Source organism: Calidris pugnax, unplaced genomic scaffold, assembly GCF_001431845.1.
Source record: "Calidris pugnax isolate Ruff unplaced genomic scaffold, ASM143184v1 scaffold9, whole genome shotgun sequence".
NCBI lineage: Eukaryota > Metazoa > Chordata > Aves > Charadriiformes > Scolopacidae > Calidris > Calidris pugnax.
In genome coordinates this window covers 4925486-4943890 of record NW_015090778.1, presented here as the reverse complement: position 1 = coordinate 4943890, position 18405 = coordinate 4925486, and the positions used below count along the sequence as shown (strand labels likewise).

Genomic DNA, 18405 nt, shown 5'->3' with positions numbered 1-18405 from the left:
ATTCTGTTACAATCTACATGCATTATTGAGGTATTACACTGTTGGTAGTTGAGTGCAAGTTAAGAAACAATCTTTCTCTGACTGTTTCCACTAACACTTGCTCAGTGGGGTTTCTACAGCTTTTTATATCTGTCTAGGGAGCAACTATTCACAATCTTAAAACATGGTTCTTTAGGTTTTCATCTGAAAAATGTGGATATTTTGCATTTCCTATGTGTGCTTGTGATAAATTGAATTTAAGGAAAAGCCTAAAATATTTTAGCAGTTATGTGTTCTTGAGCTAGTCACCTTAATTGTCTGATGTATCTTTTTGCATTGAATGTTTAAGTTGATTTTAACTGTACTGTGTGTCATACTGAGTAAACTAAGAAAAGCAAAGCTCTGGTGTAGCTTGACCTGAATTACAGTGCCGTTCTGATGTGCAGGTTATCCTAGGTTTCCCTAAGATGCCATTTCTACTGTGCAGCCGCCTTGTTGATTGCATTTGGCAGCCAGAGTGAGGAGGATTCATTTGTTCAGGGGATTTTGTGCAGCACAAGGATGAGGTAGGGATCTTCAGGTTACCGGGCCATGTCTTGGGTTGTCTTCAGCAAAATCCCGAAGGGATAAATTTGAATGTTCTGTGGTGCCATTTGCAGTAAGTTTATGGGGAAGAAAAACACTATAGAATGGACCGTGATGAACTTGCTCTGTTGAATTCAGGTGTAGCTTCCCTTCAAGCTTGTTGGGTTTGTAGCTAGTTGGTACCTCTCTTCTTGGAGCAGAAAAGGGGCCATTTTTCTCTGAAATGAAAAGCTGTGGTAAAGCACCTCTGCAGAGGGTGAGAACTCGCCTCCCAACCACCGTTCCACCCTGGGACAGGTAATTTCCGGGCTTAAAAATTCAGTTGCAGAATTGCTGTCTTTGAATCATTTGCTATCTCTCTTTTTTCTTTTTTTTTTTTTTTTTTAAATTTTAATTCCTGCCCTTCCTGCCCTAATTTGAGTATCGTGAGCACTTTCTTCGGATTCCTGAGACTTTGGGAGTGTTTCTAATACGCTGCATTGTTTTCTTTGTGATAGTGTCAGTGAAACTTTGTGAAGCCACGTTGGCAGGTAACAGGTTGTACTTGTTACCTTCTGTTTCGCTCAGCACAGCAAGAATCCCAAAACCTTACAGTTCAGGGAAAAGAGGGGGCTCAGCCAAAACTCACAGCCCTCTCTGAACAAGTTTCTTGGGTTTTGTTTACGCAAGTATTCTGATGAATTTGGCTAAATTTGCAAGCACATAAGTACGTTTGAGGCCTTATGTTTAGTTTCATGTTTGCATATGGGAGTCAGCTTGAGAGTTGAGATGCCAGATCTGCTTGTTATATTCCGGTTCAGTGCTTCCTGAAAGTTGTTTTGAGAGGATCAAAAACGGGTGTGCAGCAATTCACAAGGGTGTAAAAGCTGTGCTTAGAAATATTCGCCAGGTATAGGGTTGAAAATGGCCAGGAATACTCGTTTTGTGTGAGCTCTTCCAACTAAAACTTGGTGACTGCCTTGCTGTGTGGCTCTTCCCCATTTCCATGGGAACAGATGGGCTTTTGTTGATAGGAGTTCTATTAGCAAATTGGGAAACTGATGGGCAGCACTTGAGCTACTTTTACTGTAAAACAGGGCTGACCGCAGGCTGAGGACATCACATGGCAGTATGGGTTCAAATGTAGTGGCTAAAAATACATATTCTTCCTTCTTCCTCCTCTCAGGCACAGATGCCCCAGTGCGGAAGGAACAGTCTCTCTGGCATAGGCTTGGGTAGATCTACAGCAGGCATGGGGATTGGCTGCAAAGGGAAGCTTTCTGTTCTGAGCTCTACAAAGAGCAGCAGGTTTTAACAGTTGTTGAGATAAATAAGCGTTTGTGCCGTTTAGAGTTTTTTGTAGACTCTGAAGGCTGTCTCGGTTTGGAGCATTGAATCTTCAAGTTTCATTTTGTTGCTTAATTTATCTGGATTTATTTGTACTTGGGGAAATTTTCAAAGCAAAATCCAGTGATACACGCAGTACTTAAACTAAATTTTATAGCTTTGGTAAGTTGGGGAAAATCTTACCATAGTTCAGTTAGGAATCTTTATTTTTCTTAGAGGCATAGCACTGTGTTTTAAGTGTCCAGGTGATAAATTTTAATCTTAGTTATTATGTAGAAATCACTTGGAGGTGTGGGATAGATGGATTTACTGGATCCTTTTCTTAAAATGTTTTGCAGCAAAATGGTTCAATTACATTAAAACAGTTACTTCATTTCAGTGGGTTTATTATTTAAAAGAGAAGAGAGCAATGTCAAATGTGAACATGTAAGCCAGATACACCAGTGCAGAGAGTTCTTACGTGTGTTCCTGACTTTTTAGTTGTATTTCACTAATGGACGTTAGTGGCATAAGTTTTTTGGAAGCTGAAATTTTACACGACTGTTGTGCTGTTGTCATAATAATAGCTACAGAACTTCACAGCAGCCACCAGAATTCCAGCCTCGTGCACGTGACTGCAAAGTTGTCCTGAATTTAAGGTACTTCAGTACAAGTTATTTTTGCTTGACTAAACATTGGGAGCAGCTCCAGCGGTATCTGTTTGAGACACTGTCAGAAGAAAAATTATTTTGTAGATATCTGTCTTGTGGAGGTGACTCCTCTTGAAATGATACGTGAACGTGGAGCTGTGTAAAGAAAATAGCAAGTTCTGTTGCCTCTGGAGGACCCAGGAAGGGGAAAACAAGGGTGCCTGCAGGGTGACTGTGTGTGTATCAGCCCTCTGGTATATAATCCAGGGCACGGATACTCTGGCTGTCAGCCAGGGTGTGAATGGAGCTGTGACAGCCAGTTAAAATGATCCTAGAAAGGACAACCGGCTACGAAGATACGTCAGTCTGGGTGTGAAGCAGGAAAAAGTCCTTGGAGCAAACAAAGCCACTGGAGGGGGTGGGGGGGGCGGGAAGAAGCTCTGGAGGATTCATTATCCAGCAGAAGTGCCCTGAACAGGTTGTACATGCCTACGTGTAGGCAGTTCACCTTACTATGCCTTTTATCCAGCTTATTTTTGTCCCCGGTCACAAAGCTTACTGCGTGCCTCAGCAGTGCTCGCTCGCCGGCTTTTGGCTTCAGGCCAAGCATTAATGAGTACCCCAAGCCCTCTGTGATTTGGCTCCTCCAGATCTATTAGCATATCTTCAGAGCAAGATAAAACTCATTAGAATAATTTACATTTGGGCATTGGAATTTCTGATAATTTTTAATACCCACTGCCAAAAGCACAAATATTTGGTAATATCCTCCATATGAAGCTACAATGTACCCATTTTTTTTTTAATTCTTCAGCAAAAAACAGACTGCTCTATCCCTTAACAGCTCTCTGATGGTGATGAAATTTTGTAGTACGCAGTCATATCAAAGATTTGAGCCCTGCCAGCTTTGATAAAGGAATGCACCCCATTGCATTAAGATTTGACTTACTAGAAATCACATCAAAATGTGTCACGTTTGTGTTCTGGTGTATTGTAAATGGCTCCAGCGATGGTGGCTGAGGTGTACACCAACTGAACTTCCTGGGCCTTCAGTCTACGTGTGAAATCTTTGTGTGGCTGAGCTGTAGATCTGGGCTTCAACCTGTGCCCTCTGTCTCCATGCAATTCACTTTTTTACATATCTGATTTTAATTTCCATTTTCCCTGCTCAGTGCCCCAGAGCTCCCCGGTGGTGTCATCTCCCTGTATTTTATATTCTGAATCAGTTTCTGCAGATAAGGCTGTCTCGCAGCCGCTACAGGGGTTTGAGAGATGAGCTTAAAGGTGGCTCAGCAGCCATCACCCCGTCTGCACCGGCTCTCCGTGTGCAGGCTTTTACCTCGGAGCCTGTCACAGAGCCACGCTGGAGCTGCTCGTGGCCTGTGGGTCACATTATCCTTGCAAAATGCCTGAACTCTACTGCAGACTAGAACAGTGCTTGTAAATAAATAAACGCAAGCCCAAAGTAGTAACTGCACAAAAGACAGCTTGGAATATTTTTATCCATATAAAAGTTCTTAGCATCTTTTAGTTATTAAAGTCTCTTAAACTGAAAATAACCTGAACTGGGCTGTAAAGGTGCCTGTCTTTGCTCACCTAAAGTTCTGTAGATGTGACCCTGCTGCTGTGCTGTTCCTGGTTGGCACCTTGGGCTGTACCCCCTGCCCTCAGCCCCTCTGGCTGGGGCTAAGGAACAGGCAGGTGGCTGTGGCCCGTTGTAATTCACTGAGGAGATTGGGATTCTGTTCTTCTTACTTTACCGGATTTTGTTTAAGTAGGCGTTGAGGTTTTTCTCTTCTCTATGTAGCAGTTAGCAATGGGGCAGATGAGGGTGTTGATATCACACATGTTTTTGAAAGGCAGCAAACATTAATCTGTAGAGTTTAATTTTCTTGAAGCACTCCCATCAGCTAGAATTTTAAGGCCTGCACTTGCAAATTCTTGTCTGCTTTTCCTTTTTCTATTTATTTTTACTTTCCTCCCATCACCCTTCCATAAAGAAACATTATGAGACAGAAAATAAAAAAAGTCGGAAACGGCAATAACTGCTTATGAAGATTTTGGGTTTTTGGAAGATATCTTCACCATAACTGCATCTGTGTAATATGTGATCTCTGGATCTGCATTTCTGTTGACCTTCTCTTTGCGTTTCCTCATCTTCCCACATCCAGGCAATGTTAATCATATGATACTTTTGTGACTTGAGGCTTTAAGTACATTAAGTACATCTCTTTCTTTTCTTTTCTTTTTTTTTTTAAAAAAAAAACAACCCGCAGATTCAGCTTTTTGTTGGCCATTGTTGCAAAGTTAAAAAAGAACCTCAGAAAGTGTTGTGGTGCTTAATTTTAAAGGGGAGAGGAAGGTTCCGTGTGGTGTTTAGTTGCAAAATCAAATAAAATCTTTCCGAGGAGTGCTAGTTTCAAACTATAGAAAGATGTAGAAAAGCAGGCTGAAATCACATTTATGCTGAATTCAAGAAAAAGTGATCATTAGAAGTGATAAAGAATCAGAATTTCTTGTCTTGCAGATTTTGGACAGATTTTTTTGGTGATGGCAAGCAGCTTAATCTTCGGCACAGATCTCATTCTAGTTGTTAAAAGTACACATGGATTTACACTGACCTTCTTAGTAAAGCATGGGGTTTTGGCACTAAAATCCTTTGGCTATTTTAAACTACTCATCCAGCTTTTTGTTCACCAGAGTTCTGAATGCTCATGAGATGCAGTGGAGCAGGATGATTATTTTTTTGTAGATCCATGTTGCAAGAGTAGTCTTTGAAACAAGAATGGGAAGAATAAGCTAATGCCTTCATCAGTTTTGCTGGATCTTGAAATGTAATAAGCTTTTGTGTGTGTGTGTGTGTGTTTTTCCTTTAGGTTTTGAATGAAGAATGCGATCAGAATTGGTACAAGGCAGAACTCAATGGAAAAGACGGCTTCATTCCCAAGAACTACATAGAAATGAAACCACATCCGTAAGTAGAGCTTTGGCAATAGGTGCCCTTGATCTTACTTTGCACATCCTCTCAAACAGAAGGGAGGTTTGCTGTGCTTTGCAAAGCCTACCATAACCGTAGGTAAAGGATGGCCATGTATTTGTATCTCTGGCTGCAACTTGTATTGTTGTGCACCGTGACTCATTTCACAGCTGGCTGTACAGCAGGATATTTTGGAAGCTGTTCTGGTGGTTGCTCTGGTGTTTTGCTGTAGGGTCAGACAGACTGACCTTGGAGGTAGCAGCCCTAAACCAGCAGAAAACGCTCTAGTAGAGAGTTATCACCACCACTGCCCCAGAAAAAACCGACAGTTTTCCTGTGATGAGTCTCTATTTTACTTAGCATAGCAGATACGAGTAAAAATTGTGACATTTGGAGCTTACCAGAAAAAATATTTAAGGATATTTGGAGCTGTACTCTTATGTCTGTGTCACATCCTGACTATAGAATCACAGAATAATTTAGGTCAAACGGGACCTCTAACATTCATCTGGTCCAACACCTTCCTCATAAAACAGCCAACCTCAAAGAGCATGTGCTTTCACACAGGTATTGTTGCATTGATTTGCAGCTCCAGGGAACTGTGTTTGAGGAACTGCTTTGAATGTTTCCTCTTAGATAAAAAGAATCTGGCATCTGAAAATAGTAGCATTTCATGACTGGGTATGTTTTTTTGTGTCATTTCATGTATTTCTGCTGTCTTCTACCAAACTCTGGTTCTGCCAACCTTTGGGATCCTTCAACATCTGAACAAGAAAGTGGGAACCTCTGGGTAACAGATTCAGAAGGGAGAAAAGGTTTAGGAAGGAGCAGCAAAACCTGTAACCAGGGTTTTTACAAGGAGCTGTCCACAAAAACTGATGATTGATTTGTTAGTTGTTGACTGTAATTATACTATGAAGATAACAAGAGTTATTTTTTCTAAGGGCTCTTTTGAAACAGCAGAAGGAAGCTTATGAGGGACTGTGTCCCACGAAGGAGAGGATGGATATGGCTTTAGTGCAGCCGAGTGGGAAGTGAAGGAAGGATGCACAAGAAAATTCTGAAATCGTGTAAAGCCTCCTCTGCTGCAATAAAGTGTCAAGTTTACCCTGATCATGCCAGTCCGCTGGGGATCACAAATGTACATTGCAGTTTCTCTCTCTCATTGATTTGAATCATCATACATCTTCTTAGAACAGCAGGCAATTGAGTTATACGGCGGTGATGTCTCCTGTGATAATCACTTTGTTCTGTAATCATCCACGGTATTTTGTTTTAGAGAGATAGAACTGTCAGGTTTTTGCTTTTTCATATCAAAGTGGAATGAACAATATCTGAGCCTGCAAGTGGGTGCATTTGGTAGTGTTTTTAAGCATAGTTAATGTGACCTTTTCTGAAGATGTTTAAACTGCTGATGGCAGCTGGATGGGGTTAGCTCCATGTGTCAGCAATGCTGAGAGTCTTAACCAGTGCATTAACAACCCTGGGAAATTATGCAAAAGTTTTCATAGCCTAATGTTAGCTTAGCTGTAATGCAGAGCTCTCTAAGTAGTCCAGCAGGTCGTACAAAAAGCAAATTGCAGGCAGCTGACAAGGTGTGAGGAAGAGAATGCTCCTTTTCTCAGACTGGTATCAAACTGTGTTTTAGGAAGGTGGCACGAGAGCTTTTTCAAGAGGATTTGGAAAGAAACCAACTTAAAATGGCTTTAAATCCTGTCCTAGGACCTGAGACTTAAATCCTCCAGCCCCACAGCTAGTCTTAAATGCAGTGGTTTTTTCTTGCTTTTATTTTGCAAAGCTTCCAGTTTGCTTTGTAACTATGAGCAAATGAAGCTGTGAAAGGAAGATGTGGAACCTCTCGTTAACCAGCTGAGTCACCTGCATTCTGAAGGCTTAATCTAAATTGCCACATCAATTAACAAAGCAAAGATGTGTGTAGACATAGGCATGATACTCAGAGAAGAGCTGCAGGAAACTCTGGGCAGGGAGGCTTCCTGCAAACGCACAACAGTGCAGGTCAGTGGCAGAACTACCTTTTTCTTTTTAAAGAGGCAGGGGAAGAACTTGCCATTTATAAAATGGCCTGGATCAGACTCATGGTGTGTGTATCTCAAGTGTTTGTGTTCATAATCAGCTTTTCTTGAAGATATTGCTGAAGTCTCACTTTGCAGTACTGTAACTTACATGGAGGAAATCGGCCTTGCTAAGTGTTTGTGCTAAGTAAAGCTAAAAGAATTCCAAACTGCCGATTGAAATGAGTCTGAACGCGATGTGAACTTTGTGCTGTACCAATCAGTGCATCTCCCTCTGGCTGTGCAGCATCAGCAGTAATGCCTGGATTTGGTTTTGCAGTGCTGACCGGGTGAGTTCACCTACGTTACAAAGCTAGTTCGGAGACAAGTGTTATCAAACTTAGCCCTTCAGCAGGGAGCCTGTGGGAATGTTGTGGTCAGTTTATTTGGCCTAATTCTCTTGGATGTGCTGTGATTTTTCTTTTTTTTTTTTTCAAATCATTCTGTATCAAAGATTCATACGTGCACAACACTTCTGATGCAAGTGTGTTCTTAAGTAGACAGTAGGGGGGGTTCATTTTTTTTTATATTTAGAGTTCAAAATCCTTTGAATGGCTAAAGTGATAATGAAGTAAAACTGCAAGGGAATTCGAGAATTGTGAAAGATTTTTAGTCTTGCTATTTGTAAAGTGCCTTCAAAACAGCTGGCAGAAAACGTTAAGAATTTTGATATTGTGATTTTGGAAATTTTACTTCCTTTAATCGAACTTTAATCATACACTTCTACTTTACAGTAGCTCGGTAAAATTTAGGTGGAAAATAGGGTATGCTTCTGAGGCTTCAAGGAAGGATTATAGAAGTTGTGTTGAGTTCTTTCAGGCTTCCCTTCTTTTTACAGAAATGAGGTGAGGTGTTTTGGTTTTTTTTTTTAAGATGCAGCTTTCTTTTCCAAGTCACATGCAAGTAATTGAGAATTATTTGAGAAGTAAACAGAATTAAAACACTTTCTAAACAAGGACTATGGCAACGTATCTAAAATCATAACATAAAGCTTGCTTTATGTAACATTTGGCAGAGGCAAAATTCAGGACTTCCTTATCTTTCTGACAATTGTGCCAGAAGCCCAGGAAACAAAATACTACCTTTGAATTCTGAAAGAGTTTCATATAATGGTTCCTCTTGGTTGATTTTTGAAGGCACTGAGCACTCTGCAGGTAGACAGTCCCTCTGCTGTCTCTGCCACCATTGGGTACCAAGAAGTGGCACAGATGCTAAACCACCAGGAAAATTACTAACTGCCATGAAGTTCTTTATTACTGGAAATAGGATGGTTCTGGGAAAAAGCTTTTCCTTTCCATTCCAGGGGATAAAAAGTACACAACAAGCCTTGCAAGCAAGTAAAACATGTCTAGGTGATCATGGAAACCGAGTTTATAAACAAGATGTGTCCTTTTCAGTGCCAAAATGTTTTTCATAATGGAGCTGCTTAGCTAAATGAAGTGAATACTCCTTTTACAAGGGGAATGTCCTAGAGTTGTTTTATTGAATATATTGCACGTAGTAGAACTAAGTCTGTAGGCTCATCATCCTTGATATAGTATAGGGATGTGGTTTTGTGAGCAGATACTGAAAACAGCCAGTGAGAGGAGCAAGGGCTGCCAGTAGCTGGAGAGTCCAGTAATCGAGTAATGGGTCCTCCTTCAGCTCTAGAGATAGTTGTTTCTGAGAGAGGGGGATCTGGTGGCTTTGTGATTTCATGACAGCTTCAACTTCTCTTAAGCACAACTGTTTCAGGGAGGGTTCTGTCTTTTTGCTGCACCAAAACCTTCACTGTAGGAAGTAAACTTTGCGAGTGTAGCTCTTGGTATGAAGTGCTCTCCTCTAAGGTCAATCATCTTGCAGGGTTGGAGGCTGTGGTGAGTGGTTCTATCCTGTGTGATCTGTTACTCAGAACTGAAAGCCGTACTTTTTGGTTGTCAAGATGGTTCTGCTTTTCCCACGCCATGTGACCTACCACTCAGCCCTTGTTTGCCTTTAATCTTGGGTTAATCTGGAAATGCAGATGTAAATGTGGGTAAGGATCCCGTGACCAGGGGCTGCTGGTCAGTGCTGACAATCCGCTTTGCCTGAGGCGGGTTCCACCCTCGGTGTCATGGAGGTGGTCACCCTGTGGCTGTGACTTCTGTGCAACTGTCAAGAATTTCAGATGTGGCTTCCATGGTGCAGCTGTTTCATGTGACCGCTTGCGTGAAAGCTGCTAGATGGTCCCGACTGTAGGAGAAAGCAAGAAAAGAGGCGACTGAAACAAGTATTATCAGCATCTTTCCTGGAACTGAATTGGCTGCCAGCTCAGCACTCCTCTGCAATGAAGCAGAGAGACCTTGAGGGAACTTTTCTCACTTGGTCTGGATCTGACTCCAGTGCTGGCACCCTGCCTCAGCTCTCTGGTATGTGATACCTGTCTCTGCCTACAGCGCTCTGGTAGGGGTCAGAAAGGTTGGGCTCTGGGCTGCAGAACAACCAGCTGAAGGAAGCTACTCATGACTGCTTCAGCGGAGGGAATGTCTTACCGCCTGCTCTAAGAGAGACTAGAAATTGGTTTTGATAAAAAATGCACTTTGCGTTTGTGCAGGACGGGTCAATCCATAGGATCTTGTTTCTACAGCTGTGATGTTTCTGAAGAGAAACATATGAGTGAACTCCCAGTGTTTCTCTTACGTTTCTCAAATACTGTTGTGTGTGATTTTTTAAAATATTTCTATCCACTAAAATAGTGGGGGTTGTGCTTAATCTCTAATAACTGAAATTTTCTGTATAGTCTGCTCTACAAAACATGGCTAAGGCATGGGTGGCTTCTCCTCAGGAGACATAAGTAATAAAGGAGGCAGTGTAATTACTCCCCACTGGTTATATTTGTGCACTAATAGTAAATGCTGCTATATCAAAGGGAAGTTCAGTAGTGACCAGGCACTAGTGCAGGGTTTCTTTGTTGTCTCTGAGTTGATGGCATCATACAGTTTGGACAATTAAACCTTTGAATGTGGAGACATGAGACTTTATTCCTTAGGGACTGACAAAGGGACTTGAGTTTCTTGCTTTAGCAGGGCATTTAATCTGTTTGACTTCAGGTTCTGAGGCCTGATTATGAAGGTATCACTGCAAACCATAGTAGACATTTTAACGTTGTCCGAGGTTGTAGCCAATTCCCGGAGTGGGTGTCTTAGTGTCACAAAGCAGGACTTCACTGTGAAGCAGTTGTGTACATTAGGTTCTCATTGTGCTGTTCCATATGCTAAACTGCAGATACAATAGGGTGCAAAAAATGTGAACAGTGCATTACATTTCGAGCAGATTTTTTTTTCCACCTCTGAAAATTAATCCTGTAATTTGAGGATTTCACTCTTACCACATTTCTGCTTTGCTAAATTGGGTGAAATAAGGCTATTGCAAGCACCTGCTTATCGAGTCAACGATTGCTTCATTACCAGGACAGGACATTGTGAAAAGCTGTGTGGTTCAGCAGCCTGTGTTGGAGTGGCAGAGAGGTGCAGTGTAGTTATTAAGAATCATTTTGTCTCTGTGTGAATATCTACGTCTGGCTCTTCCATGAAAGGATTAACATTCTTAACTTTCCCTATTGTTTTCTTTTCCTCACTCCACAGGTGGTTTTTTGGAAAGATTCCCCGAGCGAAGGCTGAAGAGATGTTAGGCAAACAGAGACACGATGGTGCCTTCCTCATCAGGGAGAGTGAGAGCGCTCCTGGGGACTTCTCCCTCTCAGTCAAGTAAGTAATGCCCAGAAGCAATGGTGTGGGGTAATCAGGCCATCTACTGCTCGTTTGGGCTTGTGGATAAAGGACAGGTGATTGTCAATGCTGAGGAGCAGGAATAATCTTCCAGATTGCCCTACAGCGTTCCTGTTCTTCCAGTGATACTTATTTATTCCCTCTTTAATAGAACAAATATATACGCTGTGGTTTGTAATAAGCCTACAGGGCTGACCTGGTGGCATGTTGATGTCTGGCTCGTGCAGTCTCAGGCACTATCTGTTGGTTTGTTTGTGGACCCATTCCTCCTCCTTACAGCCACCAAGCACCCAGTGTGTACATGTTCTCTCCTGTCCTCTTTTATCCCTCTTTTGCAGTACAAGTTACTACTCTCTCTTTTCTTTCTGTGTAGTACGCTTCCAAATACGTTTTTCATGTCTGCTTGGCACAAGTTTTAGACAACAATTCATGTTGTGGAAGTCTGGGAAAATGGAGGCATCTTCCATCTCTCACAAGTGCATTCCACAATGGTAAAGAAACTCAGTCTAATACCAGTGAAGCGAAGAGGGACAGTTCTCAGCCTTGGATACCCTTACAAGAAGTACTGGCTGTTAACCAGTAGGAGTTCCTGCTAGTTAGCCATGGCCCACAAATACCGTGCTACTTTCTTGCCTGTCTAGTAGAGGTATTAGAAACTTGGAAGGGTATATGATGTAATTTAACATGGACTGAGTGGTGGGAGGGATTCTGTCCTCAGCAGTTGATTTTTGCCTTTTCCTTTATTTTCTCTTATCTTCCCCTTTCCTACCAGAAATAAACAAGATTTTGTTTAGAATCCTAACGATTTTTGATTATTCATGCACAATTCCTAGTTTGTTCTATTTTCTGTGGCTATCAACGGTCTGTCTCGGCAGGATGTTTTTGTTCTGGTCATCTTTGGTCTGTAACCAAATTTTTGTCCTCCTGTACAGTAGCACCGAGTCATGCCAACAAACTGGATTAAAGTCGCTGGTTTTTCTGAGATGTTTATATTTCTGTCTTGGATACAATAATCTGAGCTGGAATACTAGATATGAATGGAAGCTTCATTCCAGAAGCTGCATTCCTTTAAGAAACATAAAGTTACAATAGGGTAGCTCTGCCTGCCTGTAACTTAGTGTTGCCATCTGGTGGTAATTTCTAAGTTGATTCTTTTTTTTCCCATTTCTTTAGAAAAGTCTGTTTCCTTAACAGTCATCTGCAGAATTTGAAATGGTGAGGAGCTCTCAGGGTGAGGAAGGGAGAGCAGAGGCAGTACTCATGCGTTGTTTCATGTTAGCTTTGTAGCCAAGATAGTGTGTACTTTTTCAGCCAATGTATAGAAGCTGTGCATGCCAAGGGGCAAGCAGTTGTCTTCTGGTTCAGTGGTTTAGACTGAAGGAAAAATACCGATGTGCCATTTGTCGGGAAAATCCCAATGGACCCTCTTCAGAGTTTCCTTTTATTCAGAATAAAGTTGTTGGAAATGTAGCTTCAACTGAATGCCATGATTTGTCAGAAGGAATTGAAGTTGCTGCACACAGCATCACCTTTTGAGCATTTTGGGTTTGGTTTGGGGGGTTTTTTGTTGTTTTTTTTCTTTAAGGACCAGAGAGATCCTTATATTTTGCAAGACAGTCTTTTGCATAAGTCCAGACTGGCTGCCAGAAAAGACAGTCCTAGCCTCCCTGTGGCAGTGTCTTCCCAGCAGTTTACCTATAATGGGACCAGTGCTTAGTATTGGAGTGTCACACATGGCCAGTGGTGCTGTGTGAGAGAGGGGCTGAGAGGGGGAGAAGAACAGGGCCCTGGCAAGAGCAGCACAAACCTAAACTGGCTCAAGTCAGTTGTGAAATCACTGTGTGTTGAAGAGCTGAACCGAAGCTCTCGTACTGTTTGACTTCTAAATCTTGCGGTTGGGAACGTGGAGTGGAAGGCACCGTGGTGCAGCTTTTTTAACATGACCTTGCACTTGTTCTGCAAAGTCCAGGGTCTGTGTCCAAGGTATTCTGAGCACTGTCTTCACCAACTCAGGTGACTTTGTACATACATGAAAAAGTACACAGACTGGATACCAGTGATGTGGCAATGCAGCGTAAAATAAAAAGTTGAAATACTGCATGTAATCCAGGAGAAAGTGTATTGTGACACCAGAAATCCTTGACCTCAAACTTCTGCAAATTCAGAGTGGTTTGAAAGGGGGTTGTATTGTAAGAAAGCAGCGTAAAATAAAAAGTTGAAATACTGCATGTAATCCAGGAGAAAGTGTATTGTGACACCAGAAATCCTTGACCTCAAACTTCTGCAAATTCAGAGTGGTTTGAAAAGTGGTTCTATTGTAAGAAAAGCACATATGAAGCTTGCAGGACTTTTTTTCAAAATGAATTTGGTATTTGGATTAACAAGTGGTTTTCAGACATCTTTTTTTTTACAGCAGCCAATTGGTATCTCTATTATTGCTGTTATTTACAGTTTTGCTATGCCCTGAAGGACTTTTTTGTTCTAAGCTCTTTGCTGACAATTCCAGAAGAGGAGTACTCAGTGACTAATAATGTGCTTTTTTTGTGTTCTTCACTCCTTCCTCCTAGGTTTGGAAATGATGTGCAGCACTTCAAGGTGCTTAGAGATGGGGCTGGCAAGTATTTCCTCTGGGTGGTGAAGTTCAATTCTTTGAACGAGCTGGTAGATTATCACAGATCCACATCTGTCTCCAGGAACCAGCAAATATTTCTCCGGGACATTGAACAGGTGCCACAGGTAAGAGAATTGTCCTCCGTAGAGTGGGCTTTTCAGGCTACAACAACCCCTGGCTGGGGTGGGATTGCATCTTAGAGTAAATCAATAGGGATGGAGAGAAGCTGAGTGACATTTTCCTCGTTCTTGAAGAGATGGTTACGTGTAGTAGCATATGGAACATCTCTGGCCTGCTGGTTTGGGTCTAAATGGTGTTAAGAGAAACCAAAATCTACTGCAAAGTGCCAGCAGAGCAGTTTGTGTATATCTACCTTTGTATTATTCCATTTCCCAGGGCAATCAGAACGTTATGTTGCATGTAACTGGATCTTTTGTCAATTCTGGATAAATCCTTTTGCCTCTCTGTGCAGTGTTCTAGTTTTAGCTTGAAGACAAGGAGCATGGAACTCGTACTGTTCTCCAGGTGCCACAGTTTGTCTGAATTGACATCTAGCTCTGTGCTGTCAGGTCACTGATAAACAGAGGATGAGAAAACAGCTGGCTGAAAATGAGAAGCATGAAGATACCTTCTTAGCCTTGAGATTTTAAGAATGCAAATGCATTTTAAATAAACCATTAGCTTTTCAGTAAGAATGGAAGGCTTTGCTTACCAGGCAAAATGCTCTGTGACAGAATTTTTTGATACTGGAGAGGTTGAAGGAAAATGTGTAAAATGCCAACATCCAGTTTTTAGGGGGAACTTTGTGTATCACAGTGTTAGGTAGATCAGTAAATTTATGCTGTCAGTTGGTGAAAACAGGATGAATAAGCAACAAGACCATTGTATTGCAATAAAATACAGATTTATGGTAGGTCATGAAGACTGGAAAATACTAGTAAAACATCTGAGTCATCTGCTGTCTTTGTTTGGGCTCTTTCACAGAAACTTGACTTTTTCTAAGCTCTTCTGTAGAGCATTCTTTCCTGGTTTAGCATCTTGTTACAGATGTTGGAAGCTGGCTTGCAGGGAAATGAAACAGCCCAAATGTTTATTGTTAAGCTCTGGTGTAAGTTAAGCTCCTGCCTTGAGGGAGTCTTGAGTGCTGTGGATGATTCTCACTTTGTGTATCTTTTTCTTTCCCCTTTCAGCAACCAACGTACGTTCAGGCCCTGTTTGATTTTGATCCCCAGGAGGAAGGAGAGCTGGGCTTCCGCCGGGGAGACTTTATCCAAGTCCTTGACAATTCTGACCCCAACTGGTGGAAGGGAGCCTGCCACGGACAGACGGGCATGTTTCCACGCAACTATGTGACCCCAGTGAACCGGAACATCTAGAGATAAAATATTAGAGATTATTTAAAGAAACCAGAGAAACAGTAAATACACATACAGAGCCTAACTGCAGCCAGTGACCTAAAATCACACGGCGGTAAAACCTGAGTCACCTTTCACCGTGAGGTGATCCTCCTTCACTCAGTACGGAACTTCAGGGGCCGGGGGGGAAAGAGTTCAACTTACACACCAAAACTTATCTTTAAACAAAAAAAAAAAAAAAAAAAACAAAAAAAGAGAACAAAAAAAAAGAGAGAGAGAAAAAAAAAAGAGAAAATAACAAATTTCCTCAGCTGCTCCTGGGTTACCCCTTTTCATTCACTCTTCTTGTTTCCCCGTCCTCCTCTATCCATCAGTGCATGAAGTTTTAATGCCATATAAAGTCCTAGCCATGCAGTTAAAGGAAAAGGGAGAAACTCTGCTGGTATTTTCTCTCTCTGCAAACGGTCTTCATTTGACATGAAGGGACATGAGAGAAGAACCAAATCCACAGTCCTGCCTTTAAAAAAAAACAAAAATCATCAGTCTCTGCTTTTGCCTTCAACATTCAGCTCTTCTTGCCTGGGAAAGATGAGGTGTTAATCTAATTTTTATTGTCTCTTCTCCTTTGGCACTTTCTTCTGAAGCTCAGCAGCTTCCAAGCAGGGGAAGGGAGAAGAGTTGTGTGGCTTTTTGTTTTGTTTTGTTTATTTCTTTTGAGTCACAGAGCTGCTTTGAGAAACTCCAACGTACAACTGAAGTCTGTTAATGCTGTGCTGACAGCTTTTTTGTTTTTTCTTAAAGGTGTACGGTTGAGCACATTCTGTAATTTTTTCCATAGTGCCTTTCCCTTATTTTCTTTTTTATTATTTTTTAAGTTAAAAGGACAGTCCAGAGCTTTTCAGAGGGTTTTTTTCTGCCTATGTGTAAATAAATACTTTTTGGGGAAGGGTGTAAAGGAGGGTGGTTTTATCAATGGACATTCGAGAAAAATCTACAGAGATGGAGCTTTAATATTAAGATTTGTCTTACTGTTCAACTTTCCTTATTCCAAGGAAAATAAAATCAAGGCATTCAAGTGGCAGCTTAGGCTGCTTAGAGGTGGGGAGCTGCATCCAAGAGCCTCAAAAGAAGTAAGAAAAAGGGGGAAGTTATGACCAGGGAAAATGAGAAAGAATATTTTGGGGTGGGAGGGTTAAGGGGGGAATTTGAGAAATAATAGCCCTGACATGTCCTATAAAATGTACATTCCTTTGATGGAAAACTTTATAATGCAGAGAAACCTCAAGAAATAGTGCTTGAAAAAACTTTATGCTATTAGTGAATGTTTCTATGTGATGCATGTAATCAGCCTGTCTCTTTGGCCTGGATAGGGAATATTTGCAGTCGTGTTGCTCTCGAAAAGTGGGGTTGGCATCACTGTTCTCCAGTTTCTCCTCCCTCCTCAGGTCAGTGTTACCGTTGAAGTAGACTCCCCCCGCCCCGCTCCCCATTCACAGCAGGCTGTGTGATGACTGTAATCCCCGCACCGGAACGGCATTTCTTGTGGCCATTTGCTCCTCCACCAGAGCAGTGTGACATTAAATTGGACGCAAAGGAAAGCAATCAAGCCGCACCGCTCTCTGTGCCAATCTTCAGTTGCGTTATTTTTTCCTTTTGGTGGCCATTTGGCTGGATCCCTTCGCCCCACCAACGAATCCAAAAACTGCAGCGGAGATCTCCTCCCGCCCTGCGGAAGCACGGGCAATCTTTGGTTGGAGGGTGCCTTTTTTTGTACTACGTGTTACAAATGTTTTATTCCTGAGATGGACTCTGCCTTACACTTTAATTTTTCCAGCAGATGAAAGAGAGAGCTATCCTGTAGAGTATTACTTTCTCCCCCTCTCCTTGCTAGCTGTCACTCACTTTCTTCCTTCTTTGTAAAGTGATTGGAAAAGGAAGAAAAAAAAAAGAGAAAATAACAAATTTCCTCAGCTGCTCCTGGGTTACCCCTTTTCATTCACTCTTCTTGTTTCCCCGTCCTCCTCTATCCATCAGTGCATGAAGTTTTAATGCCATATAAAGTCCTAGCCATGCAGTTAAAGGAAAAGGGAGAAACTCTGCTGGTATTTTCTCTCTCTGCAAACGGTCTTCATTTGACATGAAGGGACATGAGAGAAGAACCAAATCCACAGTCCTGCCTTTAAAAAAAAACAAAAATCATCAGTCTCTGCTTTTGCCTTCAACATTCAGCTCTTCTTGCCTGGGAAAGATGAGGTGTTAATCTAATTTTTATTGTCTCTTCTCCTTTGGCACTTTCTTCTGAAGCTCAGCAGCTTCCAAGCAGGGGAAGGGAGAAGAGTTGTGTGGCTTTTTGTTTTGTTTTGTTTATTTCTTTTGAGTCACAGAGCTGCTTTGAGAAACTCCAACGTACAACTGAAGTCTGTTAATGCTGTGCTGACAGCTTTTTTGTTTTTTCTTAAAGGTGTACGGTTGAGCACATTCTGTAATTTTTTCCATAGTGCCTTTCCCTTATTTTCTTTTTTATTATTTTTTAAGTTAAAAGGACAGTCCAGAGCTTTTCAGAGGGTTTTTTTCTGCCTATGTGTAAATAAATACTTTTTGGGGAAGGGTGTAAAGGAGGGTGGTTTTATCAATGGACATTCGAGAAAAATCTACAGAGATGGAGCTTTAATATTAAGATTTGTCTTACTGTTCAACTTTCCTTATTCCAAGGAAAATAAAATCAAGGCATTCAAGTGGCAGCTTAGGCTGCTTAGAGGTGGGGAGCTGCATCCAAGAGCCTCAAAAGAAGTAAGAAAAAGGGGGAAGTTATGACCAGGGAAAATGAGAAAGAATATTTTGGGGTGGGAGGGTTAAGGGGGGAATTTGAGAAATAATAGCCCTGACATGTCCTATAAAATGTACATTCCTTTGATGGAAAACTTTATAATGCAGAGAAACCTCAAGAAATAGTGCTTGAAAAAACTTTATGCTATTAGTGAATGTTTCTACGTGATGCATGTAATCAGCCTGTCTCTTTGGCCTGGATAGGGAATATTTGCAGTCGTGTTGCTCTCGAAAAGTGGGGTTGGCATCACTGTTCTCCAGTTTCTCCTCCCTCCTCAGGTCAGTGTTACCGTTGAAGT

At 41.7% G+C, this 18405-nt stretch overlaps 1 protein-coding gene across 1 annotated transcript in view; it reads left to right on the top strand.

Moving 5' to 3' along the window:
- GRB2 (growth factor receptor bound protein 2) overlaps nt 1-15816 on the top strand; it is a 55848-nt gene extending 40032 nt beyond the window's left edge. Inside the window, exons 2-5 of the mRNA XM_014951107.1 lie at nt 5396-5493; nt 11171-11293; nt 13882-14050; nt 15116-15816. Coding sequence (XP_014806593.1) covers nt 5396-5493; nt 11171-11293; nt 13882-14050; nt 15116-15301 — 576 coding nt within the window. The 3' untranslated portion in view covers nt 15302-15816. The remainder of the gene's footprint in view (nt 1-5395; nt 5494-11170; nt 11294-13881; nt 14051-15115) is intronic.
- Nucleotides 15817-18405: the final 2589 nt, after the last annotated feature.